The sequence below is a fragment of the Sus scrofa genome, chromosome 2 (assembly GCF_000003025.6).
Source record: "Sus scrofa isolate TJ Tabasco breed Duroc chromosome 2, Sscrofa11.1, whole genome shotgun sequence".
Classification (NCBI taxonomy): domain Eukaryota; kingdom Metazoa; phylum Chordata; class Mammalia; order Artiodactyla; family Suidae; genus Sus; species Sus scrofa.
The window spans coordinates 102206147-102224702 of NC_010444.4; the positions used below are offsets into that span (position 1 = coordinate 102206147).

The following is an 18556-nucleotide window of genomic DNA, read 5'->3' on the forward strand; positions in this document are numbered from 1 at the left end:
ACCTTTGAAGGTTTATGGTACACATCAGCAATAAATTCATATCTGCAATAAACTTACTCATTTAGTTTTAACCATTGTTTGCAAACATGTATATCTATTAAACCCCTTTCTCATGTAGGTCTTGTTAATATTCTGTGGAACGAATTTGAGAAACAACTGTGATTATTTAATAATTCAGAAATAAAGGACTAGTGATGTTAATTAAGACTTTTTGAGTTTCCTGTGCGCCAGGCATTGTTCTCAGAATTATACATAAATTATCATATTTCATCCTAAAATAAACCTGTGAAATACAGGCATTTGTATTATTCTGCTTTTACAGATGAGGAAACGAGGTTCAGAATGGTTAATAACATGCCCAAGGTCACAAGGCTAGTGGAGTAAACATTTAGATCTAGGCAGTGTATTAACAAAATCTATACAGTCTCTAGTCTCTGTGATCTTTAATATCATTTATGTTTATGAAGGTTTCCCTAATGAAAGAATGAGCTATTAAATATACTGTGTTGGAGTTCCCGTTGTGGCTCTGTGGTTAGGAACCTGACTAGTATCCATGAGGATGCAGGTTCGATCCCTGTCCTCGCTCAGTGGGTTAAGAATCCAACTTTGCATTGAACTGTGGTATAGGATCCTATGTTGCTGTGGCTGTGGTGTAGCCTGGCAGCTGCAGCTCCGATTCAGCCCCTAGCCTGTAAACTTCCATGTGCCATGGGTGCAGCCCTAAAAAAGAAAATATATATATATTGTGTTATTTTTGCTGCATAGATATTGCTGGGATTCCTCTGCCTCAGAACCTGAGTGGGTACTCTCTGCTGCCACTATCATCCAAAATGTTTAAGAATGAACAAAAAGTCAAAAACCTACGTCCTTCCTGGATTCTGAGTGAGTTCCATGGATGCAATGTGAACGCGTCCACCTACATGCTTCGAACTAATCAGTGGAAGTATATAACCTACTCTGATGGGGCTTCAGTATTGCCTCAACTCTTTGGTAAGTTTGTCAATATATTTTTAGAGTGTAGTATTATGTGCAAGGAGCTGACCTCCGTAGCTTTTGCTCAAGGGAGCTGGTAATTATCATTAAATAAATATCTGCTGCTTCTCAGTCTGGGACAGTTTACAAAAGGTTGTGAGGAGCAGCTTTCTTGCAAATCAGCATCTGAATTCCAAAGCAAGTGCCCTAAGGCTGATTGATCTGGGTCTCAAGAAGGACACCATTGTTTTCTCTGATCAAGGCGTCTTCTAACACTCGTGGTTACCTCTCCCAATCAGTAATCAGCCCCCTCTCATCGTACCTTGGATTCAGTTGTTCTGGAAGATTTACTCTTCTACCTTATGGAGCCTGACATTCTACATTTATTGTTTAATGTGCACCCCAACCCTCCAAGATGATAGCATCATTTCCATTTTATGGAGAAGACTAGGGCTCAGATACCTGAGCAAAGTCTCACAGCTAAGCGGTGGCAGAACTACGATTTCAACCCAGGTCTGATTCCGAAATCCATACTCCTTCTACCCTACAAAAGCTGCTAGATTCACCACTCTTTGAATTCATTTTCAAGCAGAATTATTACATTTAAGGTTGTACTTATCCTTTGCTTCCCTTCTGCACATAAAATATGAGCTAGTACTGTTTTGTATATTCCTTTCTCCCTATGGTTTTTTCCCAGTTACAGATGTCAAAATTATTAACTCAAGGAGTTCCCATCATGGCCCAGTGGTTAACGAACCCAACTAGCATCCATGAGGACTTGGGTTCGATCCCTGGCCTTGCTCAGTGGGTTAAGGGTCTGGCGTTGCCATGAGCTGTGGTGTAAGTCACAGATGCAGCTCGGATATGGCATTGATGTGGCTCTGGTGTAGGCCGGTAGCTGTAGCTTTGATTAGACCCCTAGCCTGGGAACCTCCATATGCCTTGGGTGCGGCCCTATAAATACCAAAAAATAATTAACTCAAAATGATTCTTCAGAGGCCAAACTGATTGACTACATCCCCCCCAAGAGTCTTAAGAACAAGAGATTCTTGGCCTCAGAAAAAGTCTTAAAAAACCCTTAAATTTTCTTTCTGATGAGTAATAGGTATCTCTTGTTCATTCACTGGTTATGTTCTGCAAAGAACAGATGTGACTGTCAAAGAATTAGTGGGGGAGCTGACCTTTCCTGGGCTTATTCACTGACTTCCCTTTCCTGAAGAGGTACCATCTGAAATTACCTAGCAAAAGCATAAATTTCTTCAGGGGTCTTCTGGCCAGTGCACTCACCTAGCCCATAGGGGTTTTTCCTTCCATATGTATCATTCATTTACTGTCTTTATAAATTGTCATAAGATCTTTGATTTGCTGTTGTTCCAATTAGATTGGCATCCTAGTTGTATCCTCTGTCTTCTCATATTGTAGGTAAAAGGGGTGTTTATCTGAAATATTTATCATTATTTTTTCAATGGCGGTGACTGAGAGTTTTTAATCTGCATAGCTATTTGCTCAAATAGACAGTATCAATGAATGTAATTTTCAAAAAAACCAAGCATAGGATGCTATTAAAAAAAAACTAGGAGTAAGTGAAGTTGCATGATTTGGCCATATAAAGAATTCGTACAGCTGAAACATTTAGGGCTGTTGAAATGGCACAATATAAGCATTACTATTTTTTTTTTTTCATGTCAAAGAAGCAAGGCATCAAAGATAGGAAGAACTGGGATTAAGCCAGTTTACTAGTTTGACTATTTCTGCCATCTAAGAATAGATTTTAAAAAATGGGATAGCAGGATGATAGTATGAAGGATGATAATTTGAACATACATTTAGAAGGTGTTTAACTTTTGACATATTATTTTTTCATTTATACTGCCCTTACTACACTAAGAAGAACTGAAAATAAAAATAAATTATAATACAGTATTTGTCACAGAGTAATAATCTAAGAAATGCTTTTTTTAGCAGGTAACTACTTTTACTGATACTCACTTTTTTTTCTTTCAGATCTTTCCTCAGATCCAGATGAACTAACAAATATTGCCACAAAATTTCCAGAAGTTACTTCTTCTTTGGATCAGAAGCTTCGTTCCATTATAAATTACCCTAAGGTTTCTGCTTCTGTCCACCAGTACAATAAAGAGCAGTTTATCAAGTGGAAACAAAGTATAGGGCAAAACTATTCAAATGTCATAGCAAACCTCAGGTGGCATCAGGACTGGCTGAAAGAACCAAGGAAGTATGAAAGTGCCATCGATCAGTGGCTTAAAACCTACTCTGATCCAAAAAAAATTTGAACAAAAATAGGAAAATAATGTTCTAGAGCTATATAGAAATATGTGAAAAGACCGTGATTAATTATGCATTTTAAACATTAGTTTTAATAATTACTGATTTCCCCCCAAGCAAATACTGACTTTTTGTTGAAGAGTGTATCTTTTAAAATACTAATCATGATAGAATTATATATTTTCAAAATGATTACTTCAAGACCTATTCTTACCAACTTCTAACAATTTAATGGAAATATTAAAAGGATGGAAGAATATACTATAATATAAAGCTGTGTTTCCTTGAATATTATGGACTAGAGACTGTTTTCACAATTCTATCACTTATGAACCACAAAATGTTTTTGAGTATTTGATGGTGTCTGATGAGTTATTTTTATTTGATGGGACATACATCATTTGGATATATTTGATGGGAGTATCTAGAGTATTTGATGGGACATAGATTGTGGATATGGCTGACTTTATTCTTTTTTTTAAATAGGTAAAATATATGCACAAAGTGCAAGCTTTGAGAAGGTACTAAAGGGCTAACAATCTGCTTGAAGTCTCTTCTTCCCAGTCTCCCAGCCACCCAGTTCCCTTCCGGGAGGCAACTACAGTAATCCCTTCCTGTGTATGCTCAGAGAGACAGACAAAGTTCTACAAACTTTATATTCTTCCCCACCCCTACCCCCGCTATACAAAATGTTCTACAGCTTGTTCTCTTTTTTTCCACTTAACAAAGACACCTAGAAGTTAAACTGCTGGGGAGAGACTACCTCTGGCCAAATTACTCTAGACACTATCAAATTACCCCTACAGAAGTTAGACCAGTTTCTGCCCTCACCAGCAGTGCCTGTCCTCACATTTGTTGCCACCTGGGTAGATTAAAACTACTTTATTATTATCTATTTTTAATTTTTTTCTTATTATGAGGAAAGTAGATCATATTTTCACATATTTAACAGTCATTGGAATTTCCTTGACCCATCTTTCCTGTTTCTATTCTTTGCCTATTTTTTTTCTTCTGTTGGTTGGTTGCCTGTTTTTTTTTTTTTTTTTTTTTTTTTGGCCTTTTAGGGCTGCACCCACGGCGTATGGAGGTTCCCAGACTAGGAGTCTGTTGGAGCTACAGCTGCTGGCCTACGCCAGAGCCACAGCAACACCAGATCTGATCCGCATCTTCGACCTACACCACAGCTCAAGGCAACACTGTATCCTTAACCCATTGAGAGAGGCCAGAGATCAAACCCAAAACCTCATCCTAGTCGGATTCGTTTCCGCTGAGCCACGACAGGAAATCTGTCTTTCTTTTTTATTACAGGCATACTTTAGATATTAGATCTTTGTTAGAGAAACTTCAAATATTTTTTCTTCTTTGACTTTATTGTAATGTTTGTTGACATACAGAAATTGGTGTTTTCATGCAACCAAATTTATGAATCTTTGCTTTTGTCGCTTTGAGATTTTGTGTCATGTTTAAAATGGCCTTGGGGGAGTTCCTGTCGTGGTGCAGTGGTTAGTGAATCCAACTAGGAACCACGAGGTTGCGGGTTCGATCCCTGGCCCCACTCAGTGGGTTGAGGATCCAGCATTGCCGTGTAGGTCGCAGACGTGGCTTGGATCCCACGTTGCTGTGGCTCTGGTGTAGGTTGGTGGCTACAGCTCTGATTAGACCCCTAGCCTGGGAACCTCCATATGCCATGGGGGCGGCCCTGGAAATGACAAAAAGACAAAAATAAATAAAAAATAAAAAATAAAATGGCCTTGGAGTTCTCCGTCATGGCTCAGTGGAAACGAATTCCACTAGCATGCATGAGGACGCAGGTTCAATCCCTGACCTTGCTCAGTGGGTTAGGGATCCTGTACTGCTGTGAGCTGTGGTGTAGGTCTCAGACAGGGCTAGAATCCTGTGTTGCTGTGACTGCGGTGTAGGCTGGCAGCTATAGCTCTGATTAGACCTCTAGCCTGGAAACCTCCATATGCCATGGGTACAGCCCTAAAAAGACAGAAATAAATAAATATTAAAATAAAATGGCCTTCCCCACTTAGCTTCTTTTAGAGTTTTATTTTTCACCCTTAGATCTTGGACCCATAGGAATATATTAAATATTAGAGATCTAATTTTAGTTTGTTTTTTCTAAGATTGCTGCCCAGCTGATCTCTTATTGAGTAAACTAAAATTTAGTTTAGGTTAGAAAATGCTACTTTATCATATAACATCTTCTACTGAATAAATTACCTTTTCCTCTATTGATGTGAAATGCCATTTTTACCATATATCAAGACTCGTTTCCATTTGGGTCCCTTTAAAACATTTTTTACTTTGCAGTGAACCATTTTGTTTTGTTTATTAACATAGTATGCAATATCTGGTCAGACTATTTCCTTTGCGAAAGTTTTCTTTTTCAGAATTGTCCTGGCTATTCTTGCTAACTTGCTTTTTCCATGCATATTTAGAATAAGTTTGTCTACTTTTAAAATGAAAATATTGTTAGTCTTTTTATGATTTTATGTTAAATTTATAGTCTAATTTAGGGAGAATTGAATTCTTCGTGGTATTCAGTATTCTAAAGACTAGAGTATACTTTTCCTTTCTTCAAGTCTGCTTTATATCACTCAGTAGTATTCTAAGTGTTCTTCATATAGATCAGTTTCTGTATAGAGACTTCTAAAAAGTACAGACCTTTAAAAAATACCGCCCAGGACCTATCCCAAACCAGTGGAATCAGAATTCTAGGAATGGCACCTGGTCAGTTTTGTTCTTATTGCTGTTTAGTTTGTTAAGCTTCCAGAGATGATGCTAACTAATGTAGAGCCAGGGGTGAATTTATTCCCAGCTACTTTATCATTTGTTGGTGGTGTGCTATTTTAAGTGGATCTTTCTTCCATTATATCTTCAAACTGTTTATATATGCAAACTCTATATCTATACACTTCGTATCAAAAATACTGTATTTTTCCAATTGGTATTTACTTTTCGGGTAAAAAGTTTATTTGCAAATAATAATTTTACCTAATTTCCTTTTTTAATCCTAACTTCCTTTTTCAAACTTTGAAGTTTTCTTCATAAGCCAGTTCATCTCCTTTATTATATTGTTCCTCAATGAATTTGTATGAGCTTATCTTTGCAGTTATATATAAATTTCTGAGAAAGAAATTTCACTTCAGATATATTCTGAAGTAAAATCGTAAAGAGAAAGACCTCAATATTAGATTACTGAGGTTAAACTTAAAATATACAAATCTACTTCTCATCTCCTAATTAAGGGGGAAGAAATAGCTAATGTGTGGTGTATATGCTAAATATAGGGGGAAAAAAGCAATAATAATAGAAATGTGATTCTGAAAACAAAAGCATGTGAAAATAAATATAATCCAACTCATTCTGCTCAAACCCTTTAAGATGCGTTCATTGTTAGAATTTACCAAGCATATGTAATGTTTTAAGCATATTCAATATAGGATCATAATTAGATACAATTAAATTTGTAGGACAGTATCTAATTCAAAATGCTATCTAACAACCATGAAAACAGAAAAAGAAGATAAATTTGCAAAACCAAGACAAATTATCTAATGCCAGAATCTGAGAGGAACTGACACTGATTATAAATTGAATTGAGGACAATCTTTGGGCTTTGTTTTTTACTACCTCCACTGCTACCACCCTGTTCCAATCTGTTTGGAAAGAGTTCCAGTCGTGGTGCAGCAGAAACGAATCCAGCTGGTATCCATGAGGATGCAGGTTGGATCCCTGGCCTAGCTCAGTGGGTTAAGGATCTGGTGTTGTGAGCTGTGGGTGTAGGTCACAGACGAGGCTCGGATCCCGAGTTGCTGTGGCTGTGGTGTAGGCCAGCAGCTGTAGCTCCAATTCAACCCCTAGCCTGGGAACTTACATATGCCTCGGGCAAGGCCCTAAAAAGAAAAAGAAAAATCTGTTTTGGAATTTTGCAACAGCCTCTTAGGTGGTCTCCCTGAGTCTGCCCTTGGCTTTCCTGAATCTGTTCTCAACACAGCAGCTAGAGTGATTCTGCTAAAGATATATGGGATCAAATCACTGATACTCAAACCCTCCACTGGTTTCTCACCTTACTCCCTAAAAGCCTGTTGACTGGGAAAAAAGAAAAAAAAGCAAAACCTAAAAATTGAGATTTACATTTTTTTGGATAGATTTGTTGGGGACTTAAGCAGCCTCTCAGATAGTTCTGAGGGACTGCTCTGAAGAGGTAAGGGAGAAGCCTGGATATACAGGGGTTTTGGCAACAAAACCAGGGAGTCGGAACATCAAAAGATTACTGTTAATTAAAGAAAACCAGACATCTCAAATTCATGAATTTAGCGCTTTTCTATGTATGGGATGATGTAAGAGTTTGGGCTCCGTGAACTCATTCCTCTGATATGCACCTTCAGTGTCTAGAGCCAGGATCCTATTTTCTAGATCCTAAATCCCCTCAGGGTGCACAGTCGGGGGTGGCTGCAGTGGCTGATGGTTGGTTGTTCACAACATCCTTTGTTTATTGAAATGGCAGGCGACATTCTTGGTCCACAAGCCCAAGTCATGACAATAGCCTGCATGGACCTAAATAACCCCATCCATGTTAGACCTCTCCCCAGCTCACTCCACTTCATTCACTCTGCTCCAGGCACACAGGCCTCCCTGTCCTTCTCAAGCACCCCCGGCTGGCACCACTTCAAGACCTTTGTGCTTGTCAACTCTTGCAGCCTGGAATGCAGTTCTCCCTTGGATGTCCCCACAGCTCTCTTGGTTACCTCCTTCAGGGCATTGCTCAAATGTTACCTAATCATAAGGGCTCCCTCGCTTTATTTTCCTGCTTATAAATCATTACCATCCAACTCAGTGTATGTTTTACATACTTTGTTTGCTGATACTGTCTCCCGCCCTTCCCACCCCTCTAGGATGGAGGCTCCAAGCAGGAATGGCCTTTTGTCCTTTTTGTTTCCTTAAGTATCCCAGGGGCCTGACAATAGTAGAAGCTTAATAAATACCTATTGAATTAATATGCTGGGAATTCGAATTTTTCAGCTATCACATTGTATTAGAACATTAGTCCAGGGCAGGGGTAAAAGGGAGTAGCCATCTCAAAAATGCAGAGCTTTCCAGAAACAGTAAGTTCCAGCAAAAGCTTGCACAGGAGAGTTGACAAAGAGATGCTCTCCTTTTTTTTTTTTTTTTTCTTTTTCTATGAAAAAGGCCAGATACTAAATGCTTTAGGCTTTGTGAGCCATATGGTCTCTCACAAATGCTCAGTGTTGCTGTAGTAGCAGGAAAGCAGCAATAGAAAATACGTGAACAAATGAGTGTGGCTCTGTTCCAATGAAGTTTTGTTTACAAGAGCACAGGGTTTCACCTGTAGGCCAGAGTTTACTAGCTCCTAGTCTAGAACAACAGTTCACAATTTGCTGCAGATGGAATCCCCTGAGGATGTTTAAAAACTATCAATGTCTGGCTCCCACCTCCAAGCCTTGAGATTTGTTTTTTAAAGCTCTTCAGGTGAGTCTAGTGTGCAGCAAAGATGTGGGAACTTCGAGTCTTGAACCTTGTTATTCAAACTATGATCCTTGGACCAGAAACCCAGCCAGGCTCAGGATTCTGTGCTGATAGAAAGCAAAGACAGATGTCTTCTAACAGTAGGGACAGAAAACTTGTTCTTTTCCAAGTTACAATGCAAAGATGAGCTGCCACAGGACAAAGGGACAGAACGGTGGATAAACACCCCCAGGGCCTACATAAGACAGTCTGGAAGAAGAAAGTTTCTTTAAAAAAAAAAAAAAATCATCCTGCCCCAACTATGAGCAATGGTACATTACTTCTGGGAGATGGGCAAGAAGCTGGAGAGAGACACCTCCCTCCCTGCCCTCCATGGCCAAGTGCAGAAAGGGACAGGGGGAGCAGGAACACTGAAAAAAACCCCACCAGCACTCCAGGCCTCTCCCTAAAGCAAGACAGCAGCAGCATGGAGGAGTGTGAAGTCTGCAATAGAATAATGTTAACTATAGCAACATCAAAACCAAACTTAGCTCAACTACTAACTAGATTTAGTCAACCTCCCTCGCCCCTCCCAAGTGGCCTGACAGATGAAGAGGCATGCCCACTTTCAGGAGTAAATACTGTTTAACTCAGTCACTATTTTTCCTTTACAAACAATGTGTGGCATCAAGTCAAACTTATAAGGCAAAAGAGCAAGATCCATTTTGAAGAAATGTAACACTAAACAAAACCAGACTGAGATAGCCCAGAAGTTGAAACAATGAGAGAGGGACCTGAAAATACTATGACGAATCTATTGAAGGGTTTAGGAGGAAATGTGAATGTCATGCATGAACAGGAAATTTCAGCAGCGAGATGGAAACAATTAAAAAAAATAAGTTCATTGACTAGACATGAACAGCATGCAATCCTAGATGAGTAAGTTCTTCAAATGGCTTATCAGCAGACGAGACACAAAAGAAAAAATTAGTATACTTGAAAAAAAAAAAAGGAATTAATGAACTTGAACACAGGCCCAAAGAAATTTTTCAAAATAAAATGCTGAATTTCACAATGTTAACAAGCTCCTCTGGGGAGAGATGAGGTAGAGAAAAAAGAGGAAAAAAAAAAGTGGAAAAAAATAAAGCAGAGCATCTAAGAGCTGTGGGACAATCCACAAAGATATACGTGCAACTGTTAAGAAGGAGAATAGAGGGGAAATGTCAGAAGATCTGAGAAGATAACTGCTGAGAATTTTCCAAAATTAATGAATGACAACAAATCACCAACCTAAATGTTTAGAGAAGCCCAATCAGAATACAAAGAAAAACACACATAGGCGTATTCTCATTATACTGCTGGAAAACACAGACAAGAAGAAAATCTTAGAGGCAACCAGAGAAAAAAGAAACATTCCATACAAAGGAAAAATGATAAAAATTAAAGCATATTTCTCATTAAACAAACAAACAAACAAACAAAACCCGATGCAAGAGTTCCCACTGTGGGAGTTCCTGTTGTGGCACAGCAGAAATGAATCCATCTAGGAACCATAAGATTGCAGGTCAAATCCCTGGCCTTGCTCATTGGGTTAACGATCCTGATCCAGCATTGCCATGAGCTGTGGGTTGCAGACGGGGCTCGGATCTGATGTTCCTGTGGTTGTGGCGTAGGCTGGCAGTTGTAGCTCCAATTCGACCCCTAGCCTTGGAACCTCCATATGCTGCGGGTACGACCCTAAAAAGCAAAAAAAAAAAAAAAAAAAAAAAAAAAAAAAAGAAGTTCCCACTGTGGTACAGTGGGTTAAGAATCTGACTGCAGCAGCTCGGGTTGCTTCAGAAGTGCACCTTCAATCTCTGGCCTGGCACAGTGATTTAAAGGATCAGCAGGGATTGCTGCACTGTGGTGTAAGTCCAAGCTTCGGCTTGGATTCAATCCCTGGCCCAGGAACGTCCATATGCCACAGGTGCGCCCATAAAAATAATAACTTTTTAAAAAACCTATGCAAACCAGGAGATAATGGTGCAACTTCTTTGAAGTACTAAAAGACAAACATCCTAGAATTCTATACACCCAGCAAAATTTTTTCAAAAATGAAGAAGCTGAGAGAATTTGTTACCTGCACACCTGAACTATAAGAAACATTAAAGTACCTGATTCGAGCAGAAGGAATAATGTGCCACATGGGAACCTATATCAACAGAAAGGGAGAAATGGGAACACTTGGACATCACTGGTTGGAATGTAAAATGGGGCACTCTGTGGAAAACAGTTTGGAAGTTCCTCAAGATACTAAACACAGAATAACCATATGACCCAGCCAATCTACTCCTAGGTATATACATACCCAGAGAACAGAAAAGAGGTGATCACAGAAAAACAGGTATACACAAATGTTCATTAAAGCACTGTGCACAACAGTAAAAAGTGGAAACAACCCAAATGTCCATCAGTTGATAAATGGATAAATAAAATGTGATTTTGGGTAATCCAAAATGTGCGATCCACACAATGGAATATTGCTTACCCATCAAGAGGACACCTTTACATATCACGATATGAGTGAACCTTAAAAACATTATGCAAAGTGAAAGAAGCCAGGCACAAAGGCAAGATACTGCATGTATATGAAACGTCTGCATGTATATGAAACGTCTGGAATAGACAAAAAGAGAGAGGAGATGGGCAGTTTCCAGGAGCTCGAGGATGAAGGGAATGTGTGTGGAGTTTCTTTTTGGAGTGATGAAAGCGAAATGGAATTAGACAGTGGTGGTGGTTGCACAAACTTGCAAATATGCTAAAATGTACCAACTGGATATTTTTAGGGTCTGAATTTTATGGTCCATAAATTGTCTGAATTTTGAAATTATTAAATAACTTGTTTTCACCTATGAAAATGACAAAAACTTAAAACAATGACCAGACTCATTATTGTTAAGACTACGAGGAGAAAGACACACACATTGCGTGTGCTCCTTGTCAAGGGAATTTTAGCACCATGTATCAAAATGCTAGAAAAATGCATGTGCTCAAGCGTAGGATTTTATCCTAAAGGAATAACTGAATGTGTGTGCAAGGATGTATGTGAAGAGATGTTCTTCACAGAATTATTTATAAAGTGAAAATCAGAAAGTCTGTCCAAAAGTAAGGGGTAATTTAAATATACGTAATTCATTTCACAGCAAACAGATAGTTACATCATGTTTTTTACTGACATGGAAAGCTGTCCAAATATAATGTTAACTGGGAAAAAAGGCATGATAGTAGATTATATAGCATGACATTTTTATAAATATATAGATCAGATTATTATAGTCTAAAGGATATATAACTAAGTATTAACAATGGTACTTCTGGTGATATGTTTAGTGATTATTGTTGTCTAATAATTCTGAAATTAATATGTACTACTTATGTAATAAAAATATTTTATTTTACATTAAAAATATGTCAAGTTTGTCATAACCAATATTGAGACAAACTACCTCTGCGAGCCCCTGAAATGATGCACTGAGGACACAGTATTACCTATGCAGTATTTCAGCCCCAAAAGTCTAATCCAAATTTAATTATATGGAAATAAATACAACTTTAGAGACATTCTGTAAAACGTGTCATGGGCCCTTCAGACCCATGCGTATTTTGAGAGGGAAAAAGGAAACTCTGGAAGACTGTTCTGATCAGAGGCCGCTAGGGCCACTAATGTTACAGTTCATGATTCTTGATTGTGCCAAGCACAGTGAATGAAGATAAAACCATTGCAAACCACATTTTTGTGAAATCTGTCAAAGTGAAGAATCAATAAGCTTTGAATAATCAATGAAAAAAGCAATCACATCCAAACAAATCAGGAGTCAGAATGGCTTTAGGCTTCTCCCCACAAACACTTAGAAGCCAGAAGGCAATGGAGCAATGCCATGAAAATTAGGAGGAAAATGTTTCCAATAGAAAACTCTAAACTCAGACAAATCATGAGGGTTAATAAAGAAATTTTTGGACATGCAAAGTCCCAAAAATTTACCTTTCCTCAAAAAGCTACCAAAGGATGCTTTCTACCCAAGCAAGAAAATCAATTAGGAAAGAAGGAAACACATGAAATTAGAGAAAAGGAGAACCAGCATGAGCTAAGCGAAAGGAGCTTCTAGGATGATGGTAAAGGAGATGCCAGGATACAGGTGGCCACCTGTATAGATTGAATCATAGATTGAATCCACATGACTCAAGTAACAGGCACACTGTGGACTCTCTCCGCTCTGTCTTCAGCCTCTGTCCAGTCTTTTAAACTTTATGATGGGTGATGAGTTCTACCAAAAGAGAAGAAACCAAGAAATAAGAGATCCAAGAAACAGGAACTCCAACCCAAGAGAAAGAGAATTTCACTGATGGAAACAAAGGGAATTTCTGTGGGGATAGTTAGGCAGCCAGCCTAGACAGAAACCAGCCCACATAGGAAGGGAAAAGAGATCTCTAGTAAGGTTTCCAAGAAAAAAATTTGGAAGTGCTATATTACATTATGAAACTGATCTTGTGGAAATTGTACTGAGGAACTCTTTAAAGGTATAGAGAAAACTAGCTATGGTAATAATGAAAATTAAGAAAAGGTTGGAGTTCCTGTCGTGGCTCAGTGGTTAACGAATCCGACTAGGAACCATGAGGGTGCGGGTTCAATCCCTGGCCTTGCTCAGTAGGTTAAGGATCTGGCGTTGCTGTGAGCTGTGGTATAGGTCGAAGACGAGGTTCGGATCCCACATTGCTGTGGCTCTGGCATAGGCCTGTGGCTACAGCTCTGATTAGACCCCTAGCCTGGGAACCTCCATGTGCCTCAGGTGCGGACCTAGAAAAACACAAATAGACAAAAAAATAAAAAAAATAAAAAAAAAAGGTAACTCAATGTAAAGGGAAAAAAAGAAAATAATGATATTCATGATATAGTACAACATTCAGCTATGAATATTTTCCTTTCCAAATAATGTAAATATTGAATAGAGCTCCAACCCCAATTCACAATATTACTGTATTAACAGTATGGGAAAAGAGAAACAGTGGAGACAGAGGTGTGAGAGCTAAATATCTGTCCTTATCTTTTTCTAAGCAGAAGCTAATAGATAATATCTACAATCACTGAAGCAACAGTGTTACACACTTACTCTTTAGAATTTTGGAATTAAGTAAGTGCCAGAAGAAACAGCAAATTCAATCTAAATCGGCACCCTTCCAGAAGAAAGGAAGGAGGCCTGAGGGTGTGTGGATGGGGAACTCTTTATGCTGTTACAGTCCCCTAGCTCCATTTGACTTTCCAAACTATGTGCGGGTATTATTTTGAGAAGAATTATGTTTTTAAATCCAAGTTTTATCAGGTCTTAGTAAAGTTCTATGAAATGTCATTTTGCTGGTGGAATCTTGTTTTGTTATATAAGAGCATTTCAAGAAATTTGAGACAAATTATAGAATTATCTTGAGAAATATTAAAATGATATTGGCTAGGAGAATCATTGAATTATGGGTATTGCTCAGAGAAAGCTCCCTGGAAGAAGTGGCTCATAGGCAGGAATGATGTATGTTACACAGAAAAAGGCCACAGGCAAAACCTTTTGAGGAAAGAATGTGAAAATTAAACCAGGGGTTTGATTTCCCAAGGCTATCACTCTGCCTCTTAAATGTTCCACCAAGAATGGCTATTCTTACATCTCCCCAGAGTTCCCTTGAGCTCTTCTGGATGATACTGGCAGAGGTATGAAAGGCATTTTTTTCTTAGGTTGATGGATTTATAATCAAGGTAGAAATACTTGCTCAAAATTATCTGAAATGCATCACATATCCATTCATTCATCAACTCAAAACATATTTACTGATACCTGCTATGTGTCAGATCCAGTGCCAGGCAGTGGGGATGTAATAAAAATGACAAAGATCTCTGGCCAAAGGACAACAGCTTAGGAAATGAGATTCCTACAGCAACTGGCAGGACTGTCTGCTGCACCCACCAAACCATCCCATCCTGTGCATCTTAGACTGTCAACTGCTTCCTCAGCCTCGGAATGTGAACCCCAGCAGACGCCCAGGCCAGGAAGCACAGGAAGCGTACTTTAACCGTGATTAATGTGGAGGGTGCATAAAAGACAAATTGATGCTTCCAACAGGAAAACTAAGATGTGTTTGTGAGGACGTATAGCTAAAATAAAAAAGATAGCATTTAATCTAAACCATTTCCTGTCACTTGGAATTCTTTTTTAAAAATTGGCCGCCTTATCATTTTCTTAGTCACCTTTTCTCTAGGCTTATTGGAGGCGTAGTCCCTCCTAGCAACCTCCCATCTGCTAGAAAAGAGAATCAAGAGAATGAAAAGCAATGATGACACATCCATCACTGGGTGAAAATATTAGGAGAAAAGCAATAAATGTACTACTATTTGCATAAAACCTATTAATGCCTTCTTCAGACTAATAAAATGAAATTTACATCACCGAGAGCAGCTGTGATCCACTGTTTCTAGTAATCAGGGGTATTTGAAACAGTCTGCAGACCATTGCTACTCGTAATTGCCAAGCAACAACCTTGACTTTAGTTCTCTCCAAGTAAAATACTCTCATTATTGGCCAGAAAGAGATTCATCTACTGGGCTCCTCTTTGCTCAAAAGACTGTGTTCTTGTGTTCTTGTTTTTCTCACGCTGGTGAAGATCCATGACATTTCAAATCTTTTTTTTTTTTTTAATTAATCAAAACCAGTGCCTTTTCTATTTTTTCCTAAGGGCAATCTGAAACCATTTTGAGAGGTAAAATCTCAGTCAGGACCTTCCCCTCCGGTGTTCCGGTCCCAGGTTAACTCGAGCCTTTACAATGGCCAGGCAAAATGACCCTCTGTCCAGCTTTGCTCCACATGTAAACAGAGAAAGGGAGAGGTTCCTAGAGCCTAGTGGTTCGCTGCGAGGGCAGCGAGGGAGCCGCCGCAGAGACTGGAAGGGGATCCTCCGGAATTGGGAGGGGAGACACGGAAAGAAAGGTGGAGAAGAGAAATCATGTGTGTCCCTCTAGTGTACAACCCTCATTTGAGTGACAAATGACGAGGACAACCTATAAAAAACAAGTAAGCGCTAAAGCTACCCACATCCATCTCCCTCTGTGCGTGTGCGTTTTCAACTAACTTTGCGAACTCCTAGACCCGGCGTCGCGCCCCGCGCAACCTCGCCTCCACCTTGGTTTCCCGCGCCCTTCCTGCCCTCTTCGGTACCTCCTTTTCCTCCAGGCGAAGGATGGAGGATCCTTTCAGCCCCTCAACTTCCTCGTCGCCGGCGCCCAACCTCTCCGAAACCATCTCGCTGAGCTGGGGTCTCAACTTGACTTCTGAACAGGGATCCCCCGTCCCGGGACCACCGCCGCCGCCACCCGGGCCGCCCAGCCGCCGCGTCCGCCTGGTCTTCCTGGGGGTCATCCTGGTGGTGGCGGTGGCCGGCAACGCCACGGTGCTATGCCGCCTGTGCGGCGGTGGCGGGCCTTGGGCAGGTCCCAAGCGTCGCAAGATGGACTTCCTGCTGGTGCAGCTGGCCCTGGCCGACCTGTACGCGTGTGGGGGCACTGCGCTGTCGCAGCTGGCCTGGGAACTGTGGGGGCCGCGCCGGGCCGCGGGCGACCTGGCTTGCCGCTTTGTGCAGCTGCTGCGGGCGTCGGGCCGAAGCGCCTCCGCCCACCTCGTGGCGCTCATCGCGCTAGAGCGCCAGCGCGCCGTGCGCCGTCCACAGGGCCTGCCGCTGCCCGCGCGCGCCCTCACTGCCCTGGGCTGGTTGCTGGCGCTGCTGCTGGCTCTGCCCTCAGCCTTCGTGGTGCGCGGGGGCGCCCCCTCGCCGCCGCCTGCCGAGCCCCCGTCTGCCCGCGCCTGGCCCGGGGAGCGTCGCTGCCATGACATCTTCGCGCTGCTGCCGCACTGGCACCTGATGGTCTACGCGCTCTATGAGGCCGTCGCGGGCTTCCTGGCGCCGGTCGCTGTCATGGGCGTCGCTGGCAGCCGCCTGCTCTGTGCCTGGCGGCAGCGTCCGGCCCAAACCCCATCTTCAGCAGCGCCTAGATCCGCCAGTCCTGGCCGAACCCCCACGCCCAACGCTCTGCCCCGCGCCAAGGTCCAGAGCCTAAAGATGAGCTTGGTGCTGACGCTGCTGTTCATGGGGTGCGAGCTGCCCTACTTCGCCGCCTGGCTGGCGGCCACGTGGTCGTCTAGACCCGTGGGAGACTGGGAGGCCGAGGACCTAGCGGTGGCGCTGCGCCTTGTGGCGGTGGCCCACAGCGCTCTTGATCCCTTCGTCTACCTGTTCTTTCAGGCGGGCGACTGCCAGCTCCGGCGGCGGCTGCGGAGGCGCCTGGCCGCAGTGTGCTGCCCGTGGGAGGGAACCGCGGAGGACGACGAGGGGGCCCTGGGCCACCAGGCACTCCACCGCCACCGCTGGCCTCACCCGCATTATCACCACGCTCGGCGGGAGCAGCCGGAGGAGGGCTACCTGCGCCCACCCCCTCCGCGGCCCCGGCCGCTGCCCTGTTCCTGCGAAAGCATCTTCTAGGTGTTGGATGATCAGACAAGTCATCTGTCCCTGCAGCACCGCCTCCACGGAACACCGAGGCTGGCCTGGGTCTGTCTAGATCACAAGGGGCAAGCGAGTCTCCAAGAGCTTTACGCTGAAGCTGTCCTCGTCCTCCACGCCCCTATTATATTTCTTTCTAATGTTTTTATTTTTTCTACACTCTTCCAGGTTTTCTCCTTTCTAGTTCCTCTCATATTTCCCCCATTTGGAGAGTGAGCCATTAGGAAGTTGTAAAAGCAAAGTTACAGAATTATCTCTGCAGTTCTTTTTCACTCCCAAAGTGTTCTGGATAAGATCATTTGTTTTAGCTAAATTGGCAAGCTTTCATTATTTGCTTTGTTATCATCTGTTTTTACTTATTTCGGATCGTGTTTAAGTCAAGGATACCTTTGGGAACCAGAGAATTTGCCTTTCAGAGAGGACTATCCTCACACTGCTCTCCCTGAGGAGCCTAGAAATCGTACCAGTGATACTGTCAGAAATGTAATCTTGCTGTCACTTCAGAGCCACATAGTGTTTGTAAAATAAAAACATTTCCTACAGAGCAATTAGGGCTTTTTTTTTTTTTTTTTTAACATGGTAATGTGTTTTCTCAGAAGAAAAGAACCGTGGCTTTTATTTCCCATCAGCTTCCGCTTCAGAAGCTGGGATTGTAGGAGGGAGACAAAAAAGCTTCCTTTTGAACCTTTCAAATATGCCCGGTTTCTGTAGGGAATTGTTCCTGTGCCCAGATCAGCCTCTACAGCTGTGCTGCTGTGCACAGGTGGAGCCTCTCAGCACAAAATCCTCAGCAAATTAGAGAAGGGAAGCACCTGGGAGGTGCACAGGAGCGGGGCTCACTGTCCCAGGCGCAGCTTTAGGGAGATTTGCAGCTAGGATGACAGCTGCAACCTTCCAATGAGATATATATATATATGTATATCTTAAAAAAAAAAAAAGGCAATGCCTATTGGTGTGGATTGCTGAGAAAAAGTTCACAGAGCAGATTTAGTTAGTGACCTCCTCCTCCTTACTGTCCTTGGTTCTGGAGAGAAGTGGCAGCACTTAAACAAATAGTCCTGTGTTTACCAGTGTCTTTCACCTGAGAATCCGCAGGCTTTCCATTATAGTGTTTCCTGTTACGCACAAACGCAGGACTAAGATGTCAAAAGGGGAAATGGCTGGTAAAATTCACTTGCCAAGCCAGTGTTTTTGGGGGCTGTCTTTGTTTTGTTCACTGGTATATCTCAAACACGTAATGTTTGATGCATAGTAG

The 18556-nt window shown here is 41.6% G+C and overlaps 2 protein-coding genes across 3 annotated transcripts in view; both read left to right on the forward strand.

Annotated features, from left to right (window-relative positions):
* ARSK (arylsulfatase family member K) overlaps positions 1 to 4147 on the forward strand; it is a 46205-nt gene extending 42058 nt beyond the window's left edge. The window contains exons 7-8 of one of the 2 annotated variants that reach the window (XM_003354206.5): positions 766 to 990; positions 2977 to 4147. In XM_003354206.5, coding sequence (XP_003354254.2) covers positions 766 to 990; positions 2977 to 3266 — 515 coding nt within the window. In that variant the 3' untranslated portion in view covers positions 3267 to 4147. The remainder of the gene's footprint in view (positions 1 to 765; positions 991 to 2976) is intronic. The other variant, XM_013991487.2, reaches the window with a different exon arrangement.
* Positions 13621 to 17849, forward strand: GPR150 (G protein-coupled receptor 150). Its single transcript, XM_003123768.4, has one exon. It carries the CDS (start codon positions 15985 to 15987, stop codon positions 17278 to 17280), a length of 1296 nt encoding a protein of 431 aa, XP_003123816.2. The 5' UTR covers positions 13621 to 15984; the 3' UTR covers positions 17281 to 17849.

Coding starts and splice junctions, on each gene's coding strand:
- GPR150 (XM_003123768.4), top strand. CDS start 15,985: ATGGAGGATCCTTTCAGCCCCTCAACTTCCTCGTCGCCGGCGCCCAAC.